General features: G+C 39.3%; 1 protein-coding gene across 1 annotated transcript in view; it reads left to right on the forward strand.

Moving 5' to 3' along the window:
- abraxas2 (abraxas 2, BRISC complex subunit) overlaps positions 1-20,336 on the forward strand; it is a 38,797-nt gene extending 18,461 nt beyond the window's left edge. Inside the window, exons 4-9 of the mRNA XM_078564851.1 lie at positions 9,485-9,551; positions 10,974-11,164; positions 11,404-11,523; positions 13,769-13,853; positions 16,712-16,826; positions 19,131-20,336. Coding sequence (XP_078420977.1) covers positions 9,485-9,551; positions 10,974-11,164; positions 11,404-11,523; positions 13,769-13,853; positions 16,712-16,826; positions 19,131-19,585 — 1,033 coding nt within the window. The 3' untranslated portion in view covers positions 19,586-20,336. The remainder of the gene's footprint in view (positions 1-9,484; positions 9,552-10,973; positions 11,165-11,403; positions 11,524-13,768; positions 13,854-16,711; positions 16,827-19,130) is intronic.
- The last annotated feature ends 4,565 nt before the right edge of the window (positions 20,337-24,901 follow it).

The raw sequence follows: 24,901 nt of genomic DNA on the forward strand, positions 1-24,901 counted from the left end.
TACAGAAGTGTAATGACCTGTTCTTTTCTCGCAAGTCCGAATGCGGTGAGGTACCTTGCAAATCTTCAATGCCAGTTCAGCTACGTTTCAGCTTGGTTTGGACCTGCAACTTGCTTGAAGCAATCTGGTAATGGTAATGACTTCTCCATTCCATTCTTTTTTTTTAAATCTGCTGCTTGGTCGCTGGCTGTTCATTTTCCTGCTGCCACCATTTAATATTCTTGTGTTCAAGGTGTTGTTAGTGACTACTGTTGGTAGAGTTTAACATCAAGTTTATCGAAAACATAACAAAGAATAACTACATCTAGAAGGATTCTTCATTCCTGTCATGAGACTGCGAGAGAGAACTTGATGATCATCATCATGTGATCTTACATCACTTCCCTAAGATGATGTGAACTGTCTCACTTACATTAACCTTTACACTACAACATAGAGTGAGTCTCATGAAACCAATGTGGAAGGCATTGGAAGAATAGCATCTGGTGGTGACAAAGGCATGAATAAGGCTTTCAGTGGCAGTTGAGCTGAGGTAGAGGTGGAGTTGGTTATATTATAAATGTAGAAATAGGGAATGTTGCTGATGGATTGGATATGGAGAGTAATGCTCAGCTGATGAATGAGCAGGATTCGAATTGCATATCAGTGGATTGAGCTAGGCAGGCATTCAGGATCTGGGATTGGATTGGCTTAGTGCCCCGAGTTTCTGATAGAGGCTGAACATGATGAGATCAGTTTTGTTGAGTTCCAAGAAGTGAGAGCTCATCCATCACTTAATTTTGCAAAGGTATGCAACAGTTCACTGACGGTCATGGGCAGAGGTGGAGTGGTAAAGCTAGTTATCAGCATGTGAGGGGCAGCCAATAAATGAGGAATTGGGGGACTGAGAACTAAATGCCGTAGCACACTGGAATTATCCACGTGGGCACAGAAAGAGAAACTGTTGTGGATGATGTACTGGTTTAGTTGAGGCAGATAGGACAGAAGTGATTTACAAATACTCTACCCTCCTCACCATTCTATCCTCTTGCAGTGATATTTGCTTGCTTGCATCATCTGTGTTTTCAGTTCTGGTCACTACTCCTCCTCTTCTGATGTACAATGAGTGGCAGAAGTTTGTGACCTAGTCCCACTTTCTGGGATGCCCCGTAATCTGTTCTGCCTTGCGTTCAAAGTCTCTTGATTGTGCTCTTGTAATTTTTTTGAAGCCATTTTATTCTGGAACCTGAAATTTACTAGCTTCCAAATGTGCTGACTTTTACCATCATATTTTAAAGTGTTCAGTTCAATGTACATCAAAGGAAATGTATTCAGTTACATGGCAGCGTTTCAATGAAGGGGGTTAGATGTAATAAAAGACTGAAGCAGCTGCAGCAGCTCAAAATGCTGTGGACCTTAATTTGCTACCAACTTATAAAATTATGATGCATAACTACTTTCAGCTTATTCTATTATGATACAAGAATGTATTTGCATGGCTAGGTGAAATGAATTAGTGTTTGACTTACTGTTGTTTAGCTGTACTGCTGGCCTTTGCACCTTCATACATGAGGTTGCTTTTTAAAGAAAAGTTAACTTGATAATTTGTGTCTGAAGAACCCTGATCATGAGAATAGTCTGGGAAAAATCCTGAATTAAAATTTAGCCTATCAAACTATACAAGTCTCCTCTTAGTCAGAAGTTTCCCTTCCACATTCTGTCATGTTTATGCTGTTACGATTTTTATTTTGGAACAATATTGATGAACACCAGAGAGTTCTGTGATTAGTTCGTGCTGCTTAGTTTGAAATTATAGGTCTTGCGGTCCCAAGCTTGTACAGTCTAACAGTTCGGAAACAAATTACTTGGATGTCATATTCAAGGTTTGTTTAGCCTTTTTAAGCCATTCTTTCATGTCAGTAAGGGACATGCAAGGAGACAGGCAACTTTGCCTGAGTGCGATGGAGACTGGAGCAGTGAATTAGGTTCACATGATAAATTCTGGTAAGTCCTTTTCAGGTTTTAACTGTCAGACCTTGATTCTTAATCTATATAGTGTTCATCTTCAAGTAAGTTAAGTTAGCTTGTTAAGTAGACAACCGCTTGGAGGGCAGTTATCTTTCATGCCTGAAAACAGTAGGTTCAAGTGGTGTTAATTACTGTAGCAGGAAATTAAACTAGTTAGTGACTCATCAGAGGGCCTATAAAAGAGACTGGCTTTTCAAACTGCACAATCAGTAAGGGGCATCCGAGGAGACAGGCGACTATGCTGGAGTGAGATGGGGACTGAGTGAATAGTGAATTATGTTCATGTGGGAATTCAGTCCTTGGGGGAAAGAGGTGTGGTATTCTTAGGAATTATGCTAGGTTAATTAAGTGAGTAATTAAATTATCTAAATAACATAATTAACAATGGTAGGACAGGTGTTAGGTTGCAGCTGTGGAATGTGGGAACTCATGGATGCTAAGGTAATCCAGGACAAACATCTGCAGAAAGTGTAAGCAGCTAGAGGAATTCCAGATCAGGATTATTGACCTGGAAGCCAAACTGCAGACACTGTGCCACATAAGGGAGGGGGAAAAATACTTGGATACTTTATTCCAGATAACGGTCACACTTCTTAAAATAGGATCATCTGTTTCGGTCAGCAATGAGGGACAGGAGAGGTCAGCCTGGCAAAAAAACACCTGCCATATCAATAAGTAAATAAATATGATCTGAAAGCCATTACGGAGACATGGCTGCAAGATGACAAGGATTGGGTCCTGAATATTGAGGGGTATATGATATTCAACAAGAATAGGAAGCTAGGTAAAGGTGGAGGGATAGCACTGTTGATCAAGAATGGAATTGGTGCAATAGTTAGGGATGACCTTGGTTTGAGAGATCAGGATGCAGAATCGGTTTGGGTGGAGATGAGGAATAGTAGGGGAAAGAAGTCACTAGTGGAAGTGGTCTACAGACCTCCCAACAGTAACCACAATTTAGGACAAAGTATACAAGAAGAAATATTGGGTGCTTGTGATAAAGGGATGGCAATAATCATGGATGATTCTAATCTGCATATAAACTAGAAAAATCAGATTGGTAATAGCCTAGATGAAGAGTATATAGAATGCTTTTGAGAGAGTTTCTTAAAGCAGCACATTCTGGAACCAACCAGAGAGCATGTTATATTAGACTTGTATTGTGTAATGTGACAGGATTAATTAATGACCTCAGAGTGAAGGCATCCCTAGGTAGCAGTGACCACAATATGATTGAATTTTACATCCAGTTTGAACGGGTGAAAAGTGGGTCCAAGACTCCTGTCTTAAACTTAACTTTTTTTGTATTCATTTACGGGATGTGGGTGCAGCAGCCAGGCCAGCATTTATTACTCATCCCTAATTGCCCATAGAAGGCTATGCTGAGCTGCCGCCTTGAACCACTGCAGTCCATGTGGTGTGGGTACACCCGCAGTGCTGTTAGGGAGGGAGTTCCAGGAGTTTGACTCAGTAACCAGTAAAGGAACGTCAATATAGTTTCAAGTCAGGGTGGTGAGTGGCTTGGAGGGGAACTTCAGGCTGGCGGTGTTCCCATGTATCTGCTGCCCTTGTCCTTCTAGATGGGTGATGGTCATGGGTTTAGAAAGTGCTGTCTAAGGAGGCTTGGTGCGTTCCTTCAGTGCATCTTGTAGATGGTACACACTGCTGCCACTGTGTGTTGGTAGTGGAGGGAGTGAATGTTTGTGGAGAGGGGTGCCAATCAAGCGGGCTGCTTTGTCCTGGATGGTGTCAAGCTTCTTGAGTGTTGTTGAAGCTGTACTCATGCAGGCAAGTGGAGAATATTCCATCTCACTCCTGACTTGTGCCTTGTAGATGGTGGACAGGCTCTGGGGAGTCGGAAAGTGAGTTACTCGCAGGATTCCTAGCCTCTGACCTGCTCTCATAGCTACAGTATTTATATGGCTAGTCCAGTTCAGTTTCTGGTGAATGGTAACTCCAGGATGTTGTTAGTGGGGGATTCAGCAATGGTAATGCCATTGAATGTCAAAGGGCGACTATGTGGGCGTGAATGCTGAGCTAGCTGAAGTGAACTGGGATACTAAGCTAGGGGGTGGATCAGTAGAGAAGCAGTGGCAGACATTTAAGGGGATATTTCAGAATACTCAGAATAAAAATATTCCTACTATGAAGCAAAATTCTAAAGGGAGGACAGTGGTTAACTAAAGTAAGGAACGCATCAAATGTAAGGAAAGAGCATATAACTGCGCAAAGATATGTGGCAGGTCAGATCATTGATCAGAATATAAACAATGGCAGAGAATGACTAAAAGATTAATCAGGAGTAAGAAATTGGAGTATGAGAGAAAGCCAGCTAGAAATGTAAAAATGGATAGCAAGAGTTTCTATGGTATTTAAAAAGGAAAAGAGTAAGTAAAGTGAATGTTAGCCCTCTAGAGAGAGACAATGGGGCGTTAGTAGTAGATAATAAGGTAATGGCGGAAGAAATGAACGAATACTTTGCTTCTGTCTTCACTATAGAGGATACAAAAAACATTTCAGTAATAGCTGAAAATCAGAAGGTGGAGGGGAGAGTGGAACTTGGTGAAATTATTATCACTAGGGAAGCGGTACTGAACAAACTGATGGAGCTGTAGGCTGACGAGTCTCTGGCTCCTGATGGACTTCATTCTACGGTCTTAAAAGAGGTGGGTAATAAGTTTGTAGGTGTTAATTTTCCAAAATTCCCTAGATTCTGGAAAGGTTCCATCAGACTGGAAAGTAGTAAATATAACCCCTGTATTCAAGGAGGGAGGGAGGCAGGAAAACAGGGAACTATAGGCCAGTTAACTTGACGTCTGTCATGGGGAAGATGTTAGAATCGATCATTAAGGAGGTTATAGCTGGACACTTATAAAAGCTCACGGCAATCAGGCAGAGTCGGCATGGTTTTGTGAAAGAGAAATCACGTTTAACCAATTTATTGTAGTTCTTTGAAGGGGTAACATGCACTGTGGATAAAGTGGAACCTCTAGACGTGCTGTAATTGGATTTCCAGAAGGCATTTGATAAGTTGTCACATCAAAGGTTACTGTGGAAAATAAAAGCAGGAGTCTGTGCTGAGGCATCAAGTTTTTACAATTTACATCAATGACTTAGATGAGGGGAGTGAAGGCATGATAGCTAAATTTGCAGATGACACAAAGATACGTAGGAAAGTATGTTGTGAAGAGGACATAAGGAGGTTGCAGATAGGTTGTGAGTGTGCAAAGATCTGGAAAATGGTGTTTAATGTGGGAAAATGTGAAGTTGTTCACTTTGGCAGGGAGAATAAAAGAGCAGAGTATTACTTAAACAGAGAACGGCTGCATAATTCCGTGCTGCAGAAGGATCTAGATGTTCTAGTGCATGAGTCACAAAAAGTTAGTATGCAGGTACAGCAAGTAATTAAGACGGCTAATGGAATGCTATCCTTTATTATGAGAAGAATTGAACATAAATGTAAGGATGTTGTGCTTCAGTTATACATGGCATTTGTGAGACCACATCTCAAATATTGTGTGCCGTTTCGGTCTCCTTATTTAAGGAAGGATGTAAATGCATTGGAGGTGGTTCAGAGGAGGTTTACGAGATTGATACCTGGAATGAGTGGGTTGTCTTGAGGAAAGGTTAGACAGACTGGGCTTGTTTTCACTGGAGTTTAGAAGAATGAGGGGTGACTTGATTGAAGTATGGAAGATCCTGAACAGTATTGACAAGGTGGATGTGGAAAGGATGTCTACACTTGTTGGTGACTCTGGAACTAGGGGGATATTGTTTTAAAATTAAGGGTTGCCCTTTTAGGACCGAGATGAGGAGAAATTTTTTCTGAGGGTTGTGTGACTTTGGATCTTTCTGCTTCAGAAAGCAGTGGAGGCGGAGTCATTGAATATTTTTTAAGGACGAGGTACATAGATTCTTGTTAGGCAAGGGAATCCAAGGTTATTGTGGGTAGATGGGAATGTGGAATTTGAAACAAACTGATCAGCCATGATAATGAATGGCGGAACAGGCTCAAGGGGCTGAATGGCTTACTTCTCCTATTTCATATGTCAGTCAAATAATGAATTCAATAATGTGTCTTGGTCAGCATTGTCAGTTGCAGATATAATGCTAATGTACAATGCAAAGATCACTACCTCCAAATAGTTTCACTGCACAACCTCATGGTAATGCTGCACTATGTTTAGCTTCTGTAGTGCACCACCAGTGCTGCTCACCAAGGTTCCTTAGACAGCACCTTCCAAACCCACGAACACTACCATCTGGAAGGGCAAGGGCAGCAGACACGTGGGAACATGACCACCAGGAAGTTCTCCTCCAAGCCACTCACCATCCTGACTTGGAAATCTATCGCTGTTCCTTCACTGTCACTGGGTCAAAATCCTGGAATTCCCTCCCTAACAGCAACGTGGGTGTGCCTACACCATGTAGACTGCAGTGGTTCAAAAATGCCGCTCACCAACACCTTCGAGGGCAATTAGGGATGGCCAATAAATGCAGGCCTAACTAGCGACACTCGCACCCCATGATCGAATTTTTAAAAAATCAAATGACTACCACAATGCTAAATGGGATAGATTTTGAACAGATATAGCAACTCAAAACTGGACATCCATGAGGCGGTGTGGGCCAACAGCACCAGCGGAATTGTACTCAACCACAATCTGTAACCTCGTGGCCTGGCATATCCCCGACTCTACCATTATCACCAAGCCAGGGGATCAACCCTATTTCAGTGAAAGAGTGCAGGAGGGCATGCCAGGAGCAGCATCACTCATATCTAATAATGAGGTGTCAACCTGGTGAAGCTACAATTCATGCTACACGAGTCGTCTTAAGCAGCAGGTGACAGACAGAGCTAAATGATTTCCTGCCAGCCAGCGGATCGGATGTAAATTTTGCAGTCCTGCCACATCCAGTTGTGAATGGTGGTGGACAATTAAACAATTCACTGGAGAAGGCAGCTCCACAGATAGCCCCATCCTCAATGATGGAGGAGCCCAGCACATCAGTGCATAAGATAAGGCTGAAGCACTCACATCAATCTTCAGCCAGAAATGTTGAGCAGATGATCCATCTGGGCCTCTTCTGGAGGCCCCTAGCATCACAGATACCAGTCTTCAGCCAATTCGATTTAGTCCACGTATGGAAAAAATGGCTGAAAGCACTGGATACTGCAAAGACTATGGGCCCTGACAATATTCCGGCAATAGCACTGAAGACTTGTGATCCAGAACATGCCACGCCCCTAGCCAAGTTACAGTTATGACACTGGCATCTACCTGGCAGTTTGGAAAATGGCCAACATATGTCCTGTACCCACAAGGCAGCACAAATCCAACCCAGCCAAATACTGTCCCATCTGTCTACCCTTGATCATCAGTAAAGTGATGGAATGGGTCATCAACAGTGCTATCAAGCAGCAGGTTAGCAATAACCTGCCTGCTGATGCTCAGTTTTAGGTTCCATCAGGATCACTCAACTCCTGACCTCAAAACATCCTTGGTTCAAACATGGACCAAAGAGTTGGATGTCAGGGGTGAGATGAGAGTGACTGCCCTTGATATCAAGGCAGCATTTGGCTGAGTGTGGCATTAAGGAGTCCTAGCAAAACTGGAGTCAATGGGAATCAGGGGGAAAACTTTCTGCTGGCTGGATTATATCTAGTAGAAAGGAAGATGGGTGTGGCTGTTGATCAGTCATCTCAGTTCAAGGACATCACTGCAGGAATGCCTCAGGGTAGTGTCCTTGACTGAACCATCTTAGCTGCTTCATCAATGACCTTCCTTCCATCATAATAAGGTCAGAAGTGGGGATGTTTGCTGATGATTGCACAATGTTCACCATTTGTGACTCATAGTGATCCATGTCCAAATGCAGCAAGACTTGGACAACATTCAGGCTTGGGCTGACAAGTGGCAAGTAACATTTGTGCCGCACAAGTGCCAGGCACTGACCATCTCCAACAAGAGAGGATCTAGCCATTGCCAACTGACATTCAATGGCACTACCATTGCTGAATCCCCCATTATCAACATCCTGGGGGCTACCATTGACCAGAAATTGAACTGGACTAGCTATATAAATAATGTGGCTATGAGAGCAGATCAGAAGCTAGGAATCCTGTGGTAAGTAACTCACCTCCTGACTCCCCAAAGCCTGTCCATTATCTACAAGGCACAAGTCAGGAGTGAGATGGAATATTCTCCACTTGCCTGGATGAGTGCAGCTCCAATAACACAGAAGCTCGACACCATCCAGGACAAAGCAGCCCGCTTGATTGGCACCCTTCCCATAAACATTCATGCCGTCCTCCACCAATGCACAGCGGCAGTAGTGTGTATCATCTACAAATGCACTGCAGGAACTCACCTTAGACAGCACTTTCCAAACCCACACCTGCTACCACCATGTCCTTTGAAGGACAGGGGCAGCAGATGCATGGGAACACAACCTACTGGAAGTTCCCCTCTAAGCCACACACCATCTTGAGTTGGAAATATATTGCCATTCCTTCACTGTCGCTGGGTCAAAATCCTAGAACTCCCTTCCTAACAGCATTGTGTACCTACACCACATGGACTGCAGCAGTTCAAGAAGGCCGTTCACACCACCTTCTCGAGGGTAAGTGGAATGTGTAATAAATGCTGGCATAGCCAGTAATGCCCACATCCCATGACTGAATTTTAAAAGTCTATAACATTAAACTCTGGCTTAATGATGCTTATAGCTAAGATTTTAACATAAAGCTGTTTGTCAATGAATTTTCCCTGTCCCTTTCTCAAATGCCAATAACTAAAATACAGTCCTCACCATTTATAAGTGGCTAGTGTTTCTACCACTAAGCAATTGAATGGTCAAATCTGCAATTCATTATGTAAACTTATTACAAATGCTTTGTTTATGACCAATGGCAGTGTGTGTTGTGGTTCTGGTGATTTTCCTTTTTAACTATTTTAATCCTTGCCATCTTTGTTTCAGAGAGCATACAATTCAAGTTTAATGTGGAATAATTTTTTATCACAGAAATCCCAAATGCATTAAATAAAATCAATGGGTAAATTGGTAAATATAGTGGATTAATGAGGTGCAAAAGAACTTATTGAACTGCACAAAATAATTGGTATGCTAATGAATTTTAAACAATACCTTTGTAATTGACTCCTAAAAGCCTGGTAAATGGTAAGTGCTAATTGTCTGTCATAGATGGCTGCCCATGATAAGTGTTGGATGGTGTAAATGGTACTTCCCACCCAGCTGGTAGAACATCCATGATCTACGTATACACTCTCTGGCACTGTTCTCTCAAGCAAATATTTATAAATATATTTTTCTAAAGCCATGTTTTCCCTAGTAAACCTATTTTACTTAAACAATTTAACATCATCTCAGATGTCTGCTTGTCTTGAGGTATTCATATGCATTTTTTATATCATTACAAGGACTGCATTCTTAATGTAAAATTTGTCCTTTTCAGTTTTTACGACTATGCAGGAAGAGTTGATGAAGAAAGTCTGGATAGAATCCTCAAAGGAAGGAGGAAAGTAAGTGCTCACTTTTGGTAGTAAATGTCTCTCATTCTTCCTTTTTAAATCAAACACTGTAACATGAGACCATGGGGAGGGCCATTCAGCCCTGTGAGCCTGTTGCACCTTTCAGTTTGATCGTGGTTATTCCGTGGCGTCAGCCATAGTTCAGTTAGCACTCTGGACTCAAGTTTGGAAGATTCTGCGTTCAAGCCTGGACTTGAGCACAAAAATCAAAACTGAGACTTTAGTGCAGTACTGAGGGAGTGCTGCACTGTTAAGAGCAGGGAAGTTCTCACTGGTGTCCTGACCAATATTTATCCCTCATCAACATCACAAAAACGGATTATCTAATCATGATCACATTGCTGTTTGCGGGCATTTGCTTTGTGCAAAGTGGATGCTGCATTTCCTAGATTACAAATAGACTACAATTCAATATTACTTCATTGGCTGTGAAGTGCTTCAGGATATCCTGTAGTCATGAAAAATGCTAAATAAATGAAACTCTTTCTTTCTTTCTGTACCTCAGTTCCATTTTACGCACCTTTGGCTCCACATTGCTCGATCTATTTACTGAATTAAAAACCTGCCTATCTCAGTCTTGAAAAATTTGATCCAGTCTTCCAGTCTTTTGGTGCGATGACCAATTTCCCCACTATTCGTTGTGTGTGGTGGGGGGGGGAAGTGCCTCTTGGATTCATTCCAAAATGACATAACACTAACTTTTTAAGATTACTCCCCCCTTGTTTTGGATTGCTCTACCAATGGACATAGCTTCTTTGTGTCTACACTATCAATTCCTTTTAAACACCTCAATTAGATCAACCCTTCACCATCTAAACTTCAGGGAACACCAGCCAAGTTTACGTCATCAATTCTCACTGTAACACACACAGGCCTGTGTTCTAATCAGGGCTAATGTATCCTTCCTGAGGTATGGCGCCCAAAACTGAATGTAGTTCTCCAGATGAGGTCTTACCAAGGCTCTGTATAACTGAAACATAACTTATTTCTCTTTATATTCAAGCCCCTTGATTAACTTTTTGATTAGTTTTTGTACCTGTGATATTTTGTACCCGTGCGACTTTACCTGCTGTCCATATTAACACATCCCAAATGATGTCTTAAGATGGAAACCTTCCCTCTGAATCCAGTGTCCCTACAGACCCTTGATTCAGTTCGTAAATATAACTAAGTTAAAAATAACTAAGTTGATTACAATGCTATAATCCTTGTCACTTATCGTTTTGTGTTTTTTGATAATTTTTGTATAAGGGAGCAACAATACCTGGATTTTTAGAAATCTCAAAATCAAATTTCTCAGAGAATTTCCCTCTCCGTCTTCCCTTTTGAAGATTTAAATATTTAAAGATGTGTTGCACTGTAATTATGTAAAATGTTACCTTTGAAAATACTAATAGCTTCCTCCTTCTGTAGAATGTTATTGGCTGGTACAGATTTAGAAGAAATACACAGCAGCAGATGTCCTACAGAGAGCATATTATCCATAAACAGCTAACAAACATCCTTGGAGTGCCTGATCTAGTCTTCCTTCTATTTAGCTTCATCTCCACAGCAAACAACTCAACACATGCATTGGAATATGTGCTCTTTAGGTCCAATCGTCGGTAAGCCAAATAGCTTGCTAAGTCTAAAATGTATTATGTGAATGAATTCTAAAATTTGAGCATTTACTTCATAACTAACGGATTAAGTTTTTAAAGTTAACATATTTGTACCCAAGTTTATAGAAACTTTTACTATTTGAATTATATTGCTCAATCTTGTTAGGAAAATACGCAGAGTTATGCAGGCTATTTTGCCATGGGCCTTTTTAGTTTTTAAAATATCCTACTTTTTTCTGAAGGTATGATCAGAGAGTTTCACTCACTATTCCAAATTTGGGAAATACTAGTCAACAAGAGTACAAGAGTTCCTCAGTACCAAACACATCATGGAATTATGACAAGGTGGTAACAGAACATGGGTGAGTATTAAACTACTAGTTTGAAAGCATTCCAACAAAGGATTATTTTAATAAATGATATACAGTGAGATCACACTGAAAATCCTGCAGTGATGTTTGTCTATGTATCTAAACATGTCTTCAGTAACTTGCAGGAATTGTGTGCATGTTGTTGGAATCACAAGTCTGAAGTAAATGTCTGTCCTACTGATCATGGCATGGTTTCTGGGATATCTGTTTCTTATGTCAATTCGCACTAATATGAGGGGTGCATCTTACAGCAGAATCACTGCTTGGTCAAGTACATCTATTCTGAAATTTTAAGTTCCTTTTTTATGATTATGGTAACTTAAACTGATGGTCCCTCCAATTACTAGGCTCTTAATTTCTGTTAACCAGTAAGCCTGATGTCCAAAAGACATTAGGATGTGGTATAGAGATAAAAGCAAAATGCTGCAGGTGCTTGAAATTTAAAACAAAGACAGAAAGCACTGGAAACATTAGCAGGTTAGCTGGCATATATGGAAAGAGGAACAGACAAAATGTTTTTAATATAGACCCTTGGTGTTTCTAGCACTCTCTGTTCTTGTAACTTTTTTCAAAAAGAATGTGCTAATATTTGACATCAGCCTCATTGATATTTTTACTGGTGCCTAGGTTACAAAACAGCAAAATGCTTTCAACTTGTCTGCAGCTTCATGAATCTAATTTCAGTTTACAGCACTGCAAGAGAATGTTGTGCTTTCTGATCCATGACAGACCCTGACAAATGCAGGGATCCTATCAAAATGAGCTTGAAATTGACCTTGCACAATTTGGTATGTAACTGAAAGACCCATGAACTTGTAATGTTACCAGCCATAATTGGATCATCTAGTATATTCCTGCAGAATTACATTTCATGTTTTTTTTTACATAGTTGTGATAAATAACAATTAATTTTCAGTGATAAAAACAAAAAGCTAAAAGCTACTGCGGATGCTGGAAATCCAAAACAAAAACAGAATTACCTGGAAAAACTCAGCAGGTCTGGCAGCATTGGTGGAGAAGAAATCAGTTAACGTTACGAGTCCTCATGACCTGCCGAAGGGTCATGAGGACTCGAAACGTTAACTGATTTCTTCTCCACCGATGCTGCCAGACCTGCTGAGTTTTTCCAGGTAATTCTGTTTTTGTTTTGTAATTAATTTTCAGTGATGACTGCAGCTATGAGTAGATTAGCTGCATTCCATTTTGAGATGATGTGTCACACATCATACATTGCAACCTGAACATGATGGCATGTTTATGGATCAAACTTTGTATAAATTAGCAATGGAATCCTTTTATTGGGTATTCACTATTGAGTAAACAGTTGAGCCGTACAAACTAGGAACGTTTCAAGTACCATTCTGCCCTGAATTTGATGATCTCCACCAAGTCAGTAGTAGATATACTACAATTGATTTCATGTCCCTGGTAAAGTGGGGGAGAAAAGAGGCTTAAATTCTCTCTTGTGATTGCTACACATTGCCCTGAATAAACACCAGATAAGATCCTAATGGTTCAACTGTAATCTTAAACAACATCTTTCTGCTCTTTTGTCACCCAAACCCCTTGCATCATCATGAACAGGCCCAAATAGGCGGTTGACACTCACTTGAGGCTCATCATAATGATGAGTTGGACAGTGTGCATGTTACCTTTGAAACCATGCCTCAACAAAGATAAAAGGGAAAAAGAAATTTGAAGGCAGAAATGCTTTTCTAACTGTTTGGCCCAACCTAACTTCATTTTAACTTCTAAGATGCATGTTAGATTTGTTTTACAGTAAATAAAGGCTATTGAATTAAAAATTGTATAAAGAAAAGCTTGAATGTGAATTCATTTGATGGTGTATGTCTCTTTTGAATCTCAGATTTTTTTGTCAATCTAGCTTATTTCAGAGCATTTAGACATATTAATGGTTTCTTGGTAGCTATGAAGGCTACGTAAAATAAACTGCTACATGTGTTATGAATACAGAACAAGAAAGTCTTACTGCTCAATATTCCTTTCCCATTTACAGATTGAAAGTTACCTTTACAAAACGTAAAGTGCTCACTATTCAGTCATTTACCTAAAAAGTCATTTAGTTGCTAAAGCTAAATTCTTTAACTTTTCCCTTCAGTGTTGAAAACAGCTGTTGATTTACAATGTCCTTTGGAATGGTATAGTGCTCTTAAACATGGTGCATAAATGCAATTTCAGGCTTGAGTTAATAAACGCTTTTATTTTCCTGACACAGGGCTGAGTTCTTTGACAAAGATGGAGTGATAAAAGATATCAGGGCCATTTATCAGGTGTACAATGCGCTTCAGGAAAAACTGCAAGTAAGTTAGATTGTTGTGTTGGGAGTTAAGTATGAATAATTGAATGCAAAGTCTCACTTAAGTGATTCACTTTAATTCTTGTTTAGTGTTAGGAAATAGTGAGTTTAAGTAAGTTGTATTTGTGGGTGCTAAGAATGAGTTTTAGCTTTAAAGTTTAAGTTTGATGTGTATTTCTGTCTTTGTGTGTTAAGAAATGAATTAATAAAAAAGTCAAGTTGAGTTTGTTTCACTTTAAAAAGTACCCACATTTTGAATGCGTTTCACGACTCTTCAAGCTAAGTTAAGCAAACATGAGTAGAAAAGGCTCTGCTGTTGCCTAGCAACTAGGATCCAGAAAGGCAGGCCCCACCCATACACATGCACAGAAAAATCTAAAGAAACAGTTTTGAGTTCAGGTTTGAAGACAGCTGCCAAGCAGAAGCAACCTAGAAGGGGCAGATAGCCAGTCCCAAGCTAAAGAAGAAAGTACCCAAATCCAGGGGAGTGGAACAGGAAAGATCCTGAGCAGCCCTTCTAGTCAAAGGAAGGGCAGGAACCTGGAAAAGGCCCTGTTATGTGGAGTTAAGAGTGAGGAGCAGAGAAAGGCTTCAAGCTTGTGATAAAGGCTTGTGAAAAGTCTGAGGGCCTGTAATTCTTTGCTATGGGCATGTGAAGCAGTGGTGTACTGTTAACAACTGAATCGGTGTGTGTGTGTGGAAGAAAGCTTGAACGGATGTGGTAACCCAGGGGAGAGCAACATCAGAAGGAGGGTTCAAAACCCTGGATGTGGACCCTTGCAGAAGGTGTCTGCGAGAAAGCGTCGGTTTGGAAGAAGATTCCAAAGTGAGTTCTTGGAGAGTAGAGATTGGAAACCCTCATGTGAAAGACTCAGTTCAGTGAGACTGATTGGCTCACGGTGTGATAAGCGTCTGTGAGGAATTGAGGAGAGATCCATAGCATCTGTGTTGGGTGGCATCTGTCACTTGGTTTCAGAGGTGTGTCTGACCACAGGTTGCCTATTGGTTTACATGGACAGTGTACTTATTGCGGACATTAGAGTATAAGATAGCTTTTGTGACTTGTGTTATCCTTACAAGTCTGTATATATCTGTATAGTTGTGGGTGAAGGAGTATTATAATATAGTTCATCTTTTCTTATTTAATAAATGTTTTGTTATTTTGTAAGAAGTTAGAAGCTGACCTTTGTGACTCATCTATTCAGTAGCTACACTCCACGTATCTAAACAAACAAATTAAAAGTTAGGATCTATCAAGCTGGGTTCTATTCTGGGATCAGGCTTGTCCAGTGGTAATATCAGCTGGGATCATAACATTAGTCTTTCTATTAATTTTGAAAATGTGCTTATTTTTAAAATAAATCTATGCACAACACACCTTTTGTGATCTTGATGCACTTTGGATTTCAAAAGGTGATAATTGTTTTAAAGGATTATAGTTGTAGATGCATGGCATACAGGAACTAATGATATCAGATTTTGACCATTTGTTCGTAATGTTACATATCTGAGAGTGATCTGTCTGCCTTGGATATGATTAAATCCCTTTCTCCATGTGTCTAAAACACTGGGGAGCACCACTGTAACTTAAATTCTCATTGTGTCTACTCCTCTGTGCTGTACATTTTTTTTCTGCTCCACCTGGACTATAGTTGTGTATTGCATTCTGAGGCAACCAAATAATAATCTGCTTCATAAACTTCCAACTTGTTCAAGTGCCAGACGCAGCTACCTGCATAGTGTCCCAACTCTGTCCCCTACTACATACAATTTAAAACCCTCATCTTTATCTTTAGAGCTCCTCACCTCCCTTGCAACACCTTTTGGTCCTCTGACTCCACTTTGCCAGTGGTAAGGTAGCAACCGTAGAATGTATAGAGTTTTTAGTTACTTTGCTCTATGTTTTGGAACTCCCTTGATAAATACCTAAAACAGATTGGTAAGACCTCAGTGAAGAATATGATCCTGAGCTTCCTACACCATATCCTCTCCATCACCAAAACTGCCTAAGTTCACCTCCTCATAGACCTCATCTGAGTCTGAGTCTAATGTAGTGTAGAAACCCTCCCCTCTAGATAATTTCCTATGCAGCATATGCTGCTCTCTACTACTGCTGCTTTTATATTGTAGGACTACTTCAGTCAATAACTCTAAATCTTTCTTGTAGTGCCACAGAAACCACCCAGCAGTAAAATGTGGAGGTTTCTAGAACACAACATTTATAATAGCACCTGTCTCTGCCCCTGCCTCAGCTCATCTACTGCTGAAACCTTCATTCATGCTTTCAGTACCTCTAGATTTGACTACTCCAGTGCTCTACTGGCCGCCCTCCCTTTTCCACCCTCTTAAACTGGAGTTCATCCAAAACTGCTGCCTGTATTGTAACTTGCACAGTCTTGTTCAGCATCTGCCTTGACACCCTATCCAGAAGTGCCTCAAACTTAAAATTCTCGCCCTTGTGTTCAAACCCCTTCATGGCCTCACCTCACCCTATTTCTAACCTCGACAGCCTTCCAAGAACTGTTTGTCTAATTCTGGCCTCTTGTGTATCCACATCTTTCTTCACCCTGCCATTGGCATCCATGCCTTCAACTATCTAAGCCCTAACATCTGGAATTCCCTTACTTAAGCATCGCAGCCCCTCTCTCATTTTAAGACATTCTTTGGAACTTACCTCTTTGACCAAAGTTTTGTAATCGATCCTAATGTCTTCTTTGGCTCAATGACAATTTTTGCCTTGAACGCTCCTGTGAAACACCTTAGAATGAATGCTTTGCTATGCTAAACATGCTATATAAATGCATGTTGTTGAATTGAAGTAATATTTTATTGTACTTCAATTACCTTCCTTTAACTCTGCAGACTGTATGTGGAGAAGTGGAAAAAAGTGAACGAACAGTTGAAAGCTATCTACTCGAAGTGGATAAACTGAAAAAACAAATAGCACGCAGGAAAAGGGAGATTGCGGAGGAAAAGAGTAAGTAACTATGAAGTATGGAATTACCCACTGGTAGGATTAAAAATAACTTTTGTTAATGTTGAGTGGTTTTCACCAAGAACTGATATTTAATTTTCTTGAACAAGCAAATATAAGCAGAAGGTTGACTCTCCTCCCATAGTTAGCGGAATCCTGGATTAAGTACGCAAAATGCAATGAAGTAGAACTGAAATAGCAAAAACATCTTTAAACTGCAGGGAAAGAGACTTGGATGAAAGTGTTTGCCATATAAAGGCATAATGAAATCAGAATATTTTATTAACACCTTGTGTGCTCACTGGCTATTGTAGATGGATAGCAAAGTTAAACAAAATGCTGCTGGTCTATATTGTTGGACTCAGTATTTGTAGATGAATACCAGTTTGAAAATATTCATCAGTGGGGTGTTAGAACATTAGTTTCACAAAAATAAAATTAAGCCTATAAAATCAGTCAACTCATATCAAACATTTGTGCCCAAAATTGCCAAGTACAGAAAAAAAAATGGAAAAACAATTGATCGAGTAACGCAGGTGTGGTTACTCATCTGGTCAGCAGTTGCTGCTTTTAATTTTGGAATATGAATGTGCTCCCTTTTCCCAACTGGCTGAGACCTGTTCTTCTGGGTTGTTTTTAAACCAAGGACAGCTCAATATGTTTCTTATTGCTTCTCAAATGGACTTGGAGTGAAAGGAAATAAAGGTTTTATGGTTAGGAAGAGAAGGTTGGTAGAAAAAAAAGTGAACAAGGATCAAAAGGAAGGAAATAGAGGAGACGATGGATGACCAGATAAAGCAATTTAGTGTTCTATTTATAACTAGCTTGAAGGTTCAGGTTTTAGTAGTTTGAGATTAATATGTCAGTAATAAAGCTACTGCTGAATTTATTTTATTATTGTAATAGTTCACTGCATAAGCTGAAACTTGTAAAATCAGAGAGACTGGGAATTCCCCAAAACAGCTGCAACCTAGGAATTAAAAGGTACTAAACTAGCAAGAAATCGGCTCCCACAAACTATAGTATTTGGACTGTAATTCAGAATGCATGCTGCTCTGAACCAGTAGCCCAGGCAGATCATTTTTTAAACCCTGATTTAAACATCTAAAGTGCTCTCTGATATGGGATTAGTGGAGTCAAATTAGCACAGACATATGGGCCAAATGGCCTCCTACTGTGCTGTAGACATCTGAGTCTAATGTAGATAAAAGCAAAAAACTGCGGATGCTGGAAATCCAAAACAAAAACAAAAATACCTGGAAAAACTCAGCAGGTCTGGCAGCATCTGCGGAGAGGAGCACAGTTAACGTTTCGAGTCCGAATGACCCTTCAACAGAACTGAGTAAAAATAGAAGAGAGGTGAAATATAAGCTGGTTTAAGGGGGGGTGGGACAAGTAGAGCTAGATAGAGGTCCAGTGATAGATGGAGATAACCAAAAGATGTCACAGACAAAAGGACAAAGAGGTGTTGAAGGTGGTGATATTATCTAAGGAATGTGCTAATTAAGGGTAGAAAGCAGGACAAGCAAAGTACAGATAGCCCTAGTGGGGGTGAGGTGGGGTGAAGGAATCAAATAAGGCTAAAAGGTAAAGATAAAACAATGGATGGAAATACATTTAAAAATAATGGAAGTAGGTGGGAAAAGAAAAATCTATATAAATTATTGGAATAAAAGGGGGTGGGGATGGAGGAGAGACTTAATGATCTAAAATTGTTGAACTCAATATTCAGGCCAGAAGGCTGTAAAGTGCCTAGTCGGAAGATGAGATGCTGTTCCTCCAGTTTGCGTTGAGCTTCACTGGAACAATGCAGCAAGCCAAGGACGGACGTGTGGGCTTGAGAGCAGGGTGGAGTGTTGAAATGGCAAGCAACAGGGAGGCCTGGGTAATGCTTGCAGACAGTCCGAAGGTGTTCTGCAAAGCGGTCACCCAGTCTGCGTTTGGTCTCTCCAATGTAGAGGAAACCGCATTCGGAGCAACGAATGCAGTAGACTAAATTGAGGGAAGTGCAAGTGAAATGCTGCTTCACTTGAAAGGAGTGTAATGTAGTGTAGAAACCCTCCCCTCTAGATAATTTCCTATGCAGCATATGCTGCTGTCTACTACTGCTGCATTTATATTGTGGGATTACTTCAATCTAAATCTTTCTTGTAGTGCCACAGAAACCACCCAGCAGTAAAATGTGGAGGTTTCTAGAACACAACACTTAAACTGCATGTGCATGTTGTCTTCCTTAGCTAATTGCATAAGTGATGATAAATGTATCCAGTTCTTTTTAATAATTTTGTTCTTGATATTTCCACTTAGAACTTCAAGAAGCTGCACTGAATAGAGGATTAGCTGAAGAAAATTCAGCACATGTGCCTATTCTGCGGTTCTGTCCTGGACAAGCAGTGGAAGTACATATGCAGGAAAGCTTGGACTCCTCTATTGCTCTGTTGCCTAATTCTGATCTATCTGATGTTACTGCTAGGGGCAATTTGCAGGTGATAAGTAGTGTTTATGTGCCTCGGTTACAGGGTGTGGGTTCTGCTGGTAAAGCTTCAACAAGCACAAGTGCTCCCAACTACTATGGAATTAGAATGGGGAGTCCCCAGTCACAAAAAGCACATGGAGATGGCGTTAATAAAGAAGAGGACAATTATGAAAGCTTACACGAACCTTCAGAAACATGTGACAGTGAATACACTGCATTGGGTGACATGTGTCCGAATTCACATCCAGATGAAGATACAAATGGCCCTCAAACTTCACAAATATAACAGACTCTTAGGCACTAATTTTGTGATGCACATTAATTTTGAAAGATGTGGGAAAGATGGCTTCCAGGCCAAGCAATTGAATCGATGTGGAAGATTGCTGTGTGCAGAAAGCTTAAATATCCTACATGTGATGGTCTATTGCCTTGTGCAAAGTGTGCTTTCAGATAAACAGGATGTAGGATTATTTGTCTGTACTCTTTAGAAAGGTTCACGTGTAATAGCCAAAAATTGCTTCCAGTGGCACAATACCAACTATTGGCACACAATGACAGCACCAGATATTTTTTCTTTTTTTAAAGTGGTATCACAGGCTAAACCAATCGCTGCTGGTCTGTACCTAATGAAGAATTTGTTTTAAATTGACAATATTGTACCTCTTGCACTATATTTTGTTTTGCCTTTTTTGCAGGCTCACAAAAGGGAAAGTTGTCTGCGGCCTTCAAAATTTACCCCACTAAGAGCCAAATTAGTGCTTGTTGAATTCTTCGTAACCTAATTGGGACAAAGATTGATTATATAATTGCTTTAGCTTGCACGTTGTAAGATTTATCTGTGACTAAGACTGTCTTATTTGGACATTTTGAAGTAGTGTGGTGTACTGTATCACTACACTTAACCATCCAGTCCTTTTAAAAATTGAAATGTAAATTGCCAGTATGTAATCCAAAAAAAAGTTTGGTTTCTTCATCAATAATGTGCCTGACTGGTGTTAGTATAGCAAAATTTGTATATAAAAATAATCTACTGCTCACTGCTCCTGTTTACTAGAATTATTGCTATGTTCCTTTTTGGGTGCTGTAACTTTCTTGGTTTTATTGCAATTCTGTTAGCCAAATGTTTAGTTTTTTTTTTAAATGGAGCTGAGAAGAGGTTTCAATTCATAAAATATGATAGCCATTAAGTTTGCTCGTGGACTCAACCAGAGATAAAGGAAAATTGAGATTAGTAGAAGCAACTTTTCTTGGAGAAAATGACAAGAATTGTGTTTTAATTCACTGACTTCTGAATTTGTCCAAATCGGGCTGCCAAACATGAAAAATATCAAGTGAAACTTATGAAATCAATTAATCAATCTTTTGAGTAGCTGTCTAATCTTTGAAAAGATGACAATCTTTTATACAACTTGAGAAAAGAAGGATTTGTGTAGTTGTTTTTTGTGCTACATTTGCCATTCACAGGGAGTTTTTACATAGTTAATGTACCCAATCCTGTACTCAGGAATTTCTTGTGTGTGTGTGCGTGTGTGTGTGTGCAGACGTGCATGTGTATATATAAAGTGTAATGTACGTATCCATTTCAAAATAAGAGAGCTAACTCCCCAAGTAGATTTTATGAACTTAAGGGAATCTACTGCGGTAAATTTCTGATTAAGATTTACCTAATTCCATTCAAAACGATTATTTAAAGAAAGGAAGTGCTTGATGAGGAAAATGTATTTTGTCCCAAATGTTTTCAAGCTTTTTTCAATCTGTTCTACACCAATTTTATCCTCCCCATCATTTCTTTTCAGTAACAAATCTGATTTGGTGTGCATTGCAACTGAACAGTTTGGTTTTATAAAGATTTCAATTTGACGTGCTAACTAACATGAAAGGAAAATGTACTTATGGCTCATTTGGTTTTTCTTCAGTGTTTGACTGATCCCTGAATGATGCTACATTTTTGCATAATCGCACAGCACAAACATTTGCATTTCACAACATATGAATAACATATAACATAACATATATGTGAATACTGCTCATTACCATCAAATGATAGGATATGTGATGATAAAGATTTGCACAAAATTTGAGCCTCAAACTTACTACAGTTTGCTAAATTAAATTTTAAGTGGCATTTGTAAATTAAATTCGAGAGAATTTTTGCAGATGCAGCATTTGAAATTGGTCAATATAAATTAGGTCTTACTCAAAATTAATATAAATGTAGCTCTTAAAGTTAAACTCTTAGCAGCAGTAACATGATAAACTGGAATAAAATTAACTCGAGCTTTAGTGTCACTTCATTTTTTTGAGAAGAAAACAATTAACTTTTTTGAGGTCTGTAAAAATGCATTTAGTTTGTGGTACTAAAATACTTCATAATTTCAGAATGAAAATAAATATTGCATAATCTAATTCAGCCCATATAAATATTTCTTCCACGACTTTTAAATTCAGAGGCTGAACATTACTTGTGGCTGCCAAAATGCCACTGCTTAGTAGCAGTGGAAGTGCCATAATGGTGCATTTTTGGAGTGCTGTCAGATTGGTAAATGTTCCCTGTTAGCCTTAAATTTAAGTTCATACATTTTTAATTGTGCCAGCAATATTTTGCAGCATTTGCCAGCTAGAGAGTTGATTCTTCCTTTTTCCATGTAAAAATATTTAATTCATTATAGTTTGGGAAGTCATGTCTTATATGGACAGTGACTAATACACTCTTATCTTGTCCTAAGCTACAGGGACAACATTAGATAATGAATATAATCATTACTGAGTGTGGCACCCATGTAACACTCAGTTCCATTTGTATTTGCTGAACTTTTAATCCATTATTATTGCTGACAGATTTTCTGAAACACCATAATTGCGGCTGTATTTTTTTTTATAGGTGCAAGAGTGGCACTGACTAATTGTGGTGTCAGCTGTTTCACAAAGCCTATACTGTACCGAATATTGAAGCTACAATTGCAATAATGTTTTGTGGTGTTCATAAATTGTGACTGTAGTAAGAATGAATCCCGGTGAATTAGTAATAAAGTTAAAGGTGTTTCATGTCTAGGATCCATGTACCACTGACTAACCACTTTCTGCTGAAGACTGACTTCCTGAGGGTTTTCCCATCAAATCACACAAAACAGTCCCAAAAGAGCAAGTGATAGATTTGGTCCTCGAGAATCATTCACTGAAATTTGAAATACTTATTGGTGTGAAATATTCTAGCAGTTAATTTATGCTCATAAAATTGTTTTGAGGGAGAAACTGCACTATTTACTAATTTTTTTCAAATGGTACAGCATCAACACACTATGTAGGTGATGGTGGTGTTAGCACTATATCATTGTGACTAGCTCACCAGAGAGGGAAGGTTGTCGATGACTTACATACTCTACATAGTTTTGAATACCAGTATTGGTATTTAGTAAAATGTACTTAGGTTAGATTGATTCAGAATTAGAAAGTATTCACTGGCAGTTTAGAAAGTTACAGTGAACAATCCTTAGCATTGCACTGTGTCTTAAGTATTTGGAGTCAGCAATTTAATGCTAAATGGGAATGTGGAAAGTATGAAGATGCAGTTAAATTTTTTATATGCACATGCACAAAATATTGTATAGTCTGTTTTTAAAAAAAAAGGACAAAAAGTGGCAAAGGAAACATCTTAATGGATATTATCTTCCCTGCCCTTGGAAATTATTAAACAATTGAAAATAAAATTCTGAAATGCCACTTAGCCATTGATATCCTGTCTTTTTATCCTGAACTTTATCCCTATTTGCTGTCTTGTATAGTGTTTATGCTGAATGATCTCTACCTGTTCTGGGTTAGCTCTCACCAGCTCTCTCAGATTGTAGTCAATTGCAAACTGCACTAGAATTTGCTGGTATTGCAGTGTGATTCCATTACTGCATCAGCAATTCAAAAGGCTAAGATACTAGTTGCAGTCCCACTGACTCCAATTTTTCTTATTTATTACTATCTTCAATGATTCTGCATAAATTTAAGTAATTTTTTTTCATCTCCCTGCTTGAAAAAAAATGATACTAATCCACAAGCTTTTTTATTAGTTCCTTATTTGGTTAAAAGATTGTCATGATGAGTAATCATAATAAAAAAGCTTGCAGTACAGCAGTAATTCAATGCACTTACATTTGGAAGAGAAAGATTGGAAAAGAAAAGTAGGAGGAAGAAGAAAATCCACAACAATCATAGGTCAGATATAGTTTCACCTGATATAATACAAACCACCTAATTAGGATCAGTTATATGAAAGTAGAGAGCAAAAGTTCCTCAAAGTAATCTAAGAAAGGTTGCCAAGCTACATAAAATCCATCAGTGGAGTCTCTTAGTGTACTTTATTTTCTCAAGTTTAAGATTCTGCATAAGATCATGTATCCAATTATTAAAAGAAGGCAGGGCAGACTGTTTCCAATTTAATAGAAGTAATACATCCAGCCAATAATGTTGAAAAGGCGAGTGCATCAGTGAATTTTTGTAAGAGGGATGCCATTTGGTTCCACTCCAAAGAGAAGGTTCAATGTTGCTGAAAATGTAAGTGATCTAAAAATCTTGTGTCCTAAATTGGTTTTGTTTTGGACAAACCAGTACATATGAATTAGAGAAGCTGGGGCAGTATGACATTTATCACAGATTGGATCAAGTTTGGATAAATCTTACATCGTAACCATCTATTCAAGGTGAAATTATGTAAGATTTTAAATTGTGGCAACCCATGTCTTGCACATACAGATGAGGAATGTACATACCGAGAGAAAAACTCTAATCCACAAGCTTGAGACCAATAACCTAAGCACAGCTGATCTGGACCAAAAATGCTATATAACCATTATATTATACACAGGCCATCTCAATTATTTTTATTGGATGCTTCCAACAATTCTAAGGCATGTAATTAAGTCCATGTGTGGACAGTGTCCCTCTTCGGAACCAGTGGTTTTCATGTAACATTTGTATCGCATTGCTTATGTAGAGAAATGTTCCAGAAGAGTAAAATGGGCACTGAATACAGTGGTGATTTGGAAGTAACTATAGAATATTTGAATAGATAACTTTTGAGAAGGTACACCCTAGACAACTGAAGGTTATACCACTGATAGAGATCAGAGATGGAATGGGGTGAGGTCATGCAAAGATTTGGACACTAAGTTTCAAATCAGATAAGGTTGGGTCTGTGAAGGAAGTGATGGTCAATTGCCAGTACTCTTTAGTGCAATACCATTGAATCAGTTCCACAACATTGTGTTCTGGACAATCTGCTCTCAATCTGTCTCGAGCTGAAGTCACCAAGGCCATAAACCAGCTGACTGGGTGTTTCTCTGGGAGCCAATGGCATTCCACCCGAAACATTCCACTATAGAGGAATTCACATGGTTAGGAAACACACTGGCCCCTTCTGTTTAGTCTGCAATCAGGGCATTGTGCCCCAAGATTACAAGGATACTTTTATAACCCAACTGTTCAAATGGAAGTGAAACAAGTCCATCTGTGACAATCATTGTGGTATTTCACTTCTCTCCACAGCCATTGTCACAATCAACAATATACCCCTCAGCTCAGTTCAGAAGTTCTGCTACCCTGGGCGTATCCTTTC

This window comes from Cetorhinus maximus, chromosome 20 (assembly GCF_964194155.1).
Source record: "Cetorhinus maximus chromosome 20, sCetMax3.hap1.1, whole genome shotgun sequence".
Lineage (NCBI taxonomy): Eukaryota > Metazoa > Chordata > Chondrichthyes > Lamniformes > Cetorhinidae > Cetorhinus > Cetorhinus maximus.